The following is a 9,028-nucleotide window of genomic DNA, read 5'->3' as shown; positions in this document are numbered from 1 at the left end:
TCTTGCTGCCTTCTATTTTCCCCCAGCATTATTGTCTTTTCCAAAGAACCTTGCCTTCTCATGATGGGCAGCTTCAGCTTTGTCACTTTTGCCTCCAATGATGTTTTAGACTCAATATGCTCCAGGGCCTACTTGTCCTTCTTTCTGGTGGTCCATGTATCTGTAGCACTCTCCTCCAACACCAGGTTTCAAATAATCAATTTGATTCTTATCAGCCTTCTTCACTGTCCAACTTTCTCATCCATACATAGTGATTGGGAATACAAGTTTCTCTATCTAAGGTTAATTTTATTTACTCAGTTTTTAATCAGATTCTTTTATCCTCTTCGACAAGGAGAAAGTACACTTCATTTAAGGGTCAACACCCCTAGACTGCTCTTTACAAAACTGTTAGTCTTTGACATCATTCCCTATCTTACTAACAAGCAAATGTCTAGTACATCCCTCCCTCCTCCCTAACTTCCTTCTCCTACATTCACTGGAGGGAAAAACCTAAGATAAATCTCAGTCATCTATCAAGTCAATAGATATAACACAGACTACATGCTGTTTTTCTCTTTTAAAGTTTATTGTTATTTAAAAAAAAAAAAAAAACTTATACTTTTTACATTTTACATTCACCTCTCAGAGCATTTAATGGTACCAGTTAATGATGTTATTGTACAAAAAGTCCACCAGCTGCTTGAAATGGCTGCAAATTTTTTACCATGTTCTGGTATTAAAGTGGTTTAAACTCTTTGGAAAAATTGGTGTAACATTAAGTACTGAGATTTCAAATTCTCAGATTAGAAACAAGATTTTTAAATCAGGAGGAATTTTAGTAAAAATTCAAGGCTAAAGGGAAATGTTAATAGAAAAACAAAAACAAGAATAGTGTAAAAAATAGTATTCCCCCCAAGATAGGTAAAAAAAAAAAAAAAAAAAAGCAACCACCTCATGCAACCAACTCCCCCCTCCCCATTTCTCTTAGAAAAGTCACCCAATCCTGAACACAGGGTCTTTCACACAAATACAAGTAATATGATTTGTAGATCAGCCTCTGGGATCTTACTCCGGCCTTAGTTAGAAGTTTTTTTTTGTTTTTTTTTTTAATTAAGTTACGTTAGGTAGTTAGACATCCATAAATACTGGTATCCAAACAAATGAAAAATATCCTGGCTTTGGTATGGCTATAGAAATATGGAAATTCTTCAAGAGGACACTGTCTTAGGGACAGAGAGAGTGGCACACAAAACTCCCAAGAGGAGGTAAAATAAATATTGGGACACATCCGTAGCAAACACTGTGTATAATACTTGAGGCAAATGCCTCACATGAAACACATGTACAGGTTCTTCGTCAGAACAACATACACACAAGTTCTGGATCAGAATAGTCTGGACTAACCTATATCGAAGCATCACTTGCAGGAAATAGTTTGAACTTGGGAATTCATCTGGTGCCCTGGGGTCTAGTGAGACACAAAGACCTTCTGGAATAAGAATGGCCAGCTGGGCTAAAGCTGGCCCCTTCTCATTCTAGGAATCTCAAAGTGTGTTTCACCTTTCTAGTTAGTTTCGCCCATCACAAAAGCTCCGCCATCTCCTAAGGACGGGGGCTCTTCCACCCCTAGTCGCTACAGGGGCCTGTCCCCATGGTTGAAATGCTGATTTTTCATCTCTGGAGCAACCAAATAAAAAATCTTCTGGGATCAGGAATATAATTTACTGTACTGTGTCTCAAGTCTACTTCACATGTTCCTCCATTTTCACGATTTCATGATTTTAAGGATTGTGAGACAACTGAGGCGCAGAAGGCAATGATGGGGCCAAGACCACACCTAAGCATGGCCTCAAACACCCTCAAATTCACAGAGAAAAGGCTGAAGTGCCCAGACCCTGGTGTTCAGTTACTTCACAAACGCACAAAGGTGCTACCAGACAAGGCAAGAAAAAAAGGCAACTTGTTGCTGCTTCAATGCTGAACCCGCAACGCTCAGAGATATAATCCTTTAGCAAAAAAAAACCCAAACTTTGGTGTACTGTTAGGAAGACAAGACAACCAGTAAAAACAAAAACCTTCGATGGCAATACACACTAAGTATATCTAAATAATTTCCATCACAGAGAACTAGATAACCAATAGCTGCCTGCTATTATGGGATGTTACACACATCACAGTGACAACTGAAGCAAAACGGATCCTCTCTTACAGCCAAGGCCGCCAAGAAGAAATAAGAGGTGAAGGCCCTGTTGACTGTGGACTTGGTTCACTGTAGTAAACATCCTAGGAATGGGGGAGTCAGGGCGGAGAAGAAACACAGAAGGCCCAGGCAACTTTCGATCAACAGCATCATTTATCCTGTTTTCTAAATGAGACTCCAACACCATGGGAAAAAAATGAGGAAAAAATAGATTATAAATTAAAACAAAAATATATCTGTACAAGTCTTTACTCTGAATCAGTATGGTTTGGTCTCTGTTGAAGCCAGGACTTTGGAGGTGATTCATATGTCATTACAGCCCCCAACTTACTCTGAGGTGTATACATCAAGAGACAACATGAGGGAATGACTTGGGACTGAGGGAGTGAGTTACAAGGATCTCCTAGGATGTGTAAAGCCTACTGACTGCCTACAGAGACGCTAACACTTGCTCTAACTCCGAATACTTTAAAAAGAGCGTAAGGTGGCAACTAGGACATAAAAATCCCTACCACCCAATGAATCATTTCTCCAGTTATAGGAATGAGGGAAGGGGAGCAAGGAGTGAAGGGGAGTCTGTTTCATCTGAATATATTAGGAAGAGTGTAGATTTAGTGGCAGCCATGGCAGAGCTTTGTCTTTGACCTGGGCCAGACGTCCTAGAAGATGTCCTAGGAGGCTGACAGCGCCAACAACAAGGTTCCACGGGTTTGGAACGGCCAATGTGCAATGGCATCAGTGACAAGAGGACAATATGAATTATGAGTGAGAGTCTGTAGATCACTGATTATTCCACTATCAATCTCACCTCCCCGCCTTCCATAGATAACCCAGATAACCAGCCTGTGGCAGGTACCTCTTCACCTACTTGGGAGCAGGCGAGAGAAATGAATTACAAATGAAAATGTCTGAAATGACCACTTCTAGCTTGAGATAGAACAAATGTGTTTGAATAAACTATTTGCATTAGATAACATTTAAAATATGGTACCTTGAGCACATTACGAATATAAAATGCCCCCTGCCCCCAACCCCAATTACTTCAGTGCACATAGTACCTCAGGCATATCTTTCCTGTTGTTCAGCCAGTAGAATGGACGGCGTGTGCCAGATGTTACGCAAGGCATTTATTTTTCTGAGAAGGCTGAGAGCCAGGAGAATTAATCTCCTTCTGCTAGGACCTCTGCCCCAAGCTTCTGGGGAAACAGTGAATCGGGCTCAACAAGGGACATAGCTATGTGATCCACTAACCAGATTTAAAACATGAAAATGATTGTAGATTATATCCCTTTCTGCTCCTCTTCTCATGGTAAAAAGACCTAAAGATAATTTTCAAAAGCGATATCCCTTCGAACTCAAAGGAGACTTAGAAACACACACACACACAGCCAAAAATAAAGAAATAAGTAAATCAAACTCCAAGTACTCCTGTATAGTCTCATGGTGACTGTGGCTGGAAGAAGTCAAGGCAAGAAAGAATAAAACAAAAATGGAAGTGACTGGCCGCAAAAGTGCCTTGCAGAATCCACAACAGTGTTCTCCATTTTCCAAGGCCAAGGAGCAATTCCAAAGTTAAAAACTTTCTATTAAGAATAAAACAAAACAAAACAAAAACAAAAAAAAAAACACTCCAGAAATAAGATCAAGGGAAGTAGAGCACTGTAGAAAGTCAAGCCGCTGACCTCCGGCGGATCACAAAGAGCCCGCGCTGAAGCTGGCCCAAGTAAATCCTCATCTTGGTGCTGTCACTTGTCTTTCTCACCCAGATCTGCAAGGGAGAAGGAAAGGAAACAGGATGAGAGAGGGTAATACTGAGGAGTCAATCTTCCAGAGAATCAACATATTTGCATGAATTAGTGTGTGCAGAGAACTGGCAATCTCTTCCCATCAGCTTGTGAGGCCTTCCCAAGCACCTCCTCGGCCTTCGGCCCTCCTAAAGGCTGGCCGCTGGCGCAGAGAGCGGGCATCGGCTCTTGAACTCATTTCTCCCAGCCTCATCTCCCTTATACCTCTGATTAAAAAAATGGAAAGCACAGTGGTATTGGGTTCCGTTTTGGCCTTGATCTTAAGGACACTTTTTGATTTGGTTTGATTATAGCATTGTCAACATTTGAGATACATATATTCATGAACATAAACTTTCAATCGAATTTGGAATATTTTCCTTACCCCAAGGGACTTCCATATTATTTAGCCTTTCAATACTCTGGTTTTCTGGCAATTAAGGCTAATGGTTGTAACAGGAAAAAAAAGGAAAAATAAAAAAGATGCCCTCGAGTGAGCTAAGGCCCAATTAGAATCACAAGAAGGTTCAATTAGCTTAAGACAGCCCTTCCCTCCTGACCACATCATTCTCCCACAGAGGGAATCAGATGTCTTGCATTTTACAGGCAGGTGCATCCTTCTGTAGAACTGAGAACGAACTCGTGCAGCAGGGGGACTGCCAGAGCTGACAAGTGGACTCCATCGGCAGCAGCCTGGCAGCCAGGGATGGGAGGGAGAGTTGCCACGCCGGCAAGGGGCTGCTGCGCTCTGTGTGCCGGACACTGAGCCTTCTCATCCTCAGAACCCCACAGAGTAAAGACTACCGTTGCCCCACTTCATAGAAGAGAAAGGCTGAGGTTAAGTGTTGGATGTGAATCCTGGCACTTGACATCAAAGCCCCTTGCTCTTCTAAACCAGCCTCTGACTCTTCTCACCGATTCTCTCACATGTTTAATTAACATGCAATTAGATGAAGCCAAAAGCATAATTTTTTAAATAACTGCATCACACTCATATATGCAAGTACAAGTTTCCAGATATATCTTCTCCCTCCCCCATTCGGTTTTCAAATTTTAAAAAAGCTTATTTTCAGTTTCATCTGAATATCTTTATTGTGATTATTTAGCAACAGAGAGACTTTAAAGTCAAACACACTGGTTTAAAAATAAAGACCGCATATAAAGCTGAATCTCTAAAAGACTTTGCAGAACCATTTTAAATTGAAAACTGACCCCAAGGAGGGTTGAATTGGGAGTCACCAATTCAGCCTGTCACAACAGGCTCCAAGGCACCCACCAAATCTGCCCAGTCAAGTTATGCAAAGGCCAAGTAGCTCCAGTGTCACTTAGGATTTGACCTGAAAAATGGGCTGGAATACTTCCAACAAACGAGACATTTTTCCTATTACCAGAGCTGCATGCCTCTGATGCACTGAGGCTTCTCCCCTCCAGCAGATATGTCGGTGTCGCTGTTTCCTTGTCAGACCTTGTTGACACTCTATTATGTCAAAGGGTGACAATCTTCAACAAAGACAAAAAAATACCTAACTTGCATTTTATTTTCCTGAAAAATCTCGAGGTGTCACTGAGAAGACTGCTCAGTTCAGTTTGGGAACTAGGAGGCCACATGTGCTTTGTACAGCAGCCCACGTGGCCAGGCGCAAAGCTGTCGTGAAATCACGCCTCTTGCGGAAGAACAGGAAGTCTCTGTATTAGACCTCCTGTTCTGGTTCTGAGTTGGCTTGAGGTGACACACAGATCCTGAGCCCAAAGAAGAATGACATTCATTTGTCTGGAAGACTCTCGCTAACTAAGTAAATAATCACATTTGTGGGCATTTTCAATTCAGGAAGCTGGGAGAATAGAAAAGGCTCAAGTTATTCCATAATCCAGTTTCATTAGATTTACTGTGCACCGGCACAAATAAGTTACATAGGGCAGACACCTAAAAATCAATTTCTTTGCAGACACTGGTGGACTGATAAAAGATCAAGCCAATCTGGCTATTAAAGTTTTAAACACTTTTTAACTACTAACAATACACGCTACTCATTGCTGACATCTTCCTAACAAAGGGCCAGTCATATCATCTTTGAGCATAACCCTCTGAACAGACTTTAGAACCAGTCTCCATCCCACAGCAGCGGCTGGAGAAGACTAACACCTTAATGGCATGAGCCTGGTAGCTCACTGTTCAGAGGCACAACAGGACATGTCAAATTGGAGATGGCAGGTAAGTGCAGTGTGAGGGTCAGATTAGCCCAGCACCCATTTATTGAGCACTTACTGCATGCCAGACCCTGTGCCGGGCCTCATTACAGCCTCACAGTACGAAACAAATCTATCAGTACATACAAAAGCTCTAGAGAAATAACAAGACAAACATGGAGTATGCTCCACACGCAGGTTCCACTGTCAGTAGATAGTTACCTTAAAACCAGCAGGATTTGAACGCACAGATATCAGAGAGACTCGCCTTTGGTTCTTTCCTATTGTCTAGCTCGTGGTTCCCAAGTCAGTTACTGTACAAGGAGTTCACAGATACCACAAGGAATACACAAATCCACATATACTGTAGTCCAGCAAAGTTAAGGGACTATCATGGGTGATTTTGCCTATGTGTAGTTTCTGCCTGAAAGCACTGACTTTAGACTCTAACCCACACATAACACATGACTCCACTGTACTTTCTTGATGGCACTCATAATTTGCTTTCCTAAAGGGTGAGGGAGTTCAGTCCTACCTCATTGGCTCCAACAGAGCTGATCACACAGCTCAGTTTCTGGTTGTCCTTTGACTCCAGATAGATGGCTTGGCTCTTGTGGTACCTGCCAAAAACAGGACACAAGTTTATTTTTTAAACCACTTTACTGAAGTATGATCGACATGTAAAGAGTTGTACATTTTTAACGTATAAGACTCAATGAGTTTGGGGATAAATATACACCCATGAAACCATCCCACCATTAAGGACACAGACATACGTATCACCTTCTAAAGTTTCTCCCACCCTGTTTATTATGACCATTGTTTTTTGTGTGTGTATGTGATAAGAACACTCAACACAAGATCTACCCTCTTAACAAATTTTAAGTATATAATACAGTATTGTTAGAGGCACATATTTTTCAGAAAGGAAAGAAGGAGAGAAAGGAAGAAAAATGTAAGCAAAGGAGTCCATTTATATTTGAGAAAGAATCTGGATTTAAGGTTTAATTTAAAGGCTTCCATCCTTGGATTAGATTAGATGACCTAATCTTCTTCTAAATCTAAAAGTTATATTTCTTGGTCCCTCTACAGAGGAAAAAAGGGAGGCCAAGGAAAGCGCTAGGAAATTAACTCTATATTTACTTTTTTAACTACATGATCTGGTTCAGAAGTAAATTATAATTTTTTGAGTAAACCCTCTATTATCCCCCCAAAATACTGAAGGCTAGGTAGACAAAAACAAATAGATCGGCTTAAACAACTGTCCTGTTACTTACTTTCTATTTGTCCAAATAAGTCATTAAGAGAAAAGGCAGCCAAATTCAGCCCTTACTTTGGTCACTCATTCAACAAATATTCATTAATCACTTAATGACAATGCTAAAAGTTGGAGGCAGACAGTGAACAAGGCCACAAGGTTCCTGCTGTCATGGATTATAATACATAGTTGCAGGGAAGGGATTAAATAATCACGCCTGGTGAGCAGTAACTAGGTGACGTTTTTGAGTGTCAGACATGCACCCAAGAGTATGTAATGTGGCCTGGTCAGTCAAGAAAGATGCTTTGAATGGCACAGACAAGACAGACACTCCCCTTTCAGCCCCTGCATCTATTCTCTTCACCTGTGGGGCAGGAGATCACCTCTGACTTCTACAAGTTCAGAGACAAGGCCAAGAGTGAAAGTGAGGAAGCCAGGACCAAAGTCCAAATGGAACAACAGCTGCCACAGGATAAAGGAGCAGCTGCTAAATTATAAGAGTTGGAAACCAGCTGAGCTTCTGCTGGCAACACTGGCCCGGGCCAGCCCTTGTTGGGTCAGGCTCATTCTGGCTGCATAGATCCAGCTAAACAAACCCACTAACTCATGTAAATTCTACCAAAACTAAAACACACCTCCCAGCGAAGCACTGCATCTTATTATTTCTGTGGGGGAAGAAAGCAGACTCTGTTTTGCTGGTATGATGAAATAATCTACTGCCAAGATATCACAGTAAAGGGTGTACTTCACTCCCACAATGAGCTTTTTCCAATCTAGGTTCTTTAACCTGCTACTTAGTAGCTGAAAACTCAGGTTTCCAAGTCAACTTACTTCCTGAAAATATTGTTAAAAGAAATCAAATCATAAATGCAATTAGAACAGTGAGATTAGTTTAGTTCCAGCTTCAAAGCTGCTTTTGGCCAGAAATTAGTTGGTAAACTGGGTTAGGGAACCTTCATTATGCTAAATATGTAATATCACAAGGTTTCGAATTGTACAATATATGAGGAAAGGCTGAATTAGCTCACAGTAAAACTCGAACTGAGTTTCCCTCCCACATCTAATACTAATGTCTTGAGTAATGGTTAGAATAAAAGTACAGAGGGAAGAACATTGTTATTCTATGGGGACTGTGATTTATTAAAGAGATAAAAAAACAAAACAACAGGCAACTAGCCTCAAGTCATTCTGATACTATTTTCTAAATACTTTAATAAAGAAAGGTCACAGATATGGTGCAGAAGTATATTACTAGTGGAAACATACTCAATATACTGCTAAATAGAGAAAAAACACTATGTCCATTATGTTCCTGTGTTTATAATAAGACATATGCATGTTACATGTGCATCATACACACGCACAGAAAAAACTGGGTGAATTTGTACATTAAAGTTTTATAAAATATAAAATGTAAATTAAGCATGGTATTTCTTTGATTGCATAGCTTTTTTTCCAGAATAAACAGGTATTATTTACATTAAAAAGTAAATGTTTCCTTAAGTCACAGTACTAGAAAATACCTAAATAACAAAGATGGAGTAAAAAGAAAACTCAGTGTCACAAATCAATGTCTTAATGTCTGTTAAAGATAACCATTAATTCTGGGACTATTCA

General features: G+C 40.6%; 1 protein-coding gene across 1 annotated transcript in view; it reads right to left on the bottom strand.

Moving 5' to 3' along the window:
• Positions 1-1,069: 1,069 nt before the first annotated feature.
• The window catches only part of SUDS3 (SDS3 homolog, SIN3A corepressor complex component), an 86,615-nt gene continuing 78,656 nt past the window's right edge, over positions 1,070-9,028 (bottom strand). The window contains exons 14-15 of the mRNA XM_015586780.2: positions 6,689-6,773; positions 1,070-3,950 (exon numbers count right to left, since the gene is read on the bottom strand). Coding sequence (XP_015442266.1) covers positions 3,852-3,950; positions 6,689-6,773 — 184 coding nt within the window. The 3' untranslated portion in view covers positions 1,070-3,851. The remainder of the gene's footprint in view (positions 3,951-6,688; positions 6,774-9,028) is intronic.

The sequence above is a fragment of the Pteropus alecto genome, unplaced genomic scaffold (genome assembly GCF_000325575.1).
Source record: "Pteropus alecto unplaced genomic scaffold, ASM32557v1 scaffold113, whole genome shotgun sequence".
Lineage (NCBI taxonomy): Eukaryota > Metazoa > Chordata > Mammalia > Chiroptera > Pteropodidae > Pteropus > Pteropus alecto.
Note: the sequence above shows the minus strand (reverse complement) of the source record. Positions and strands in the feature narration are given on the sequence as shown.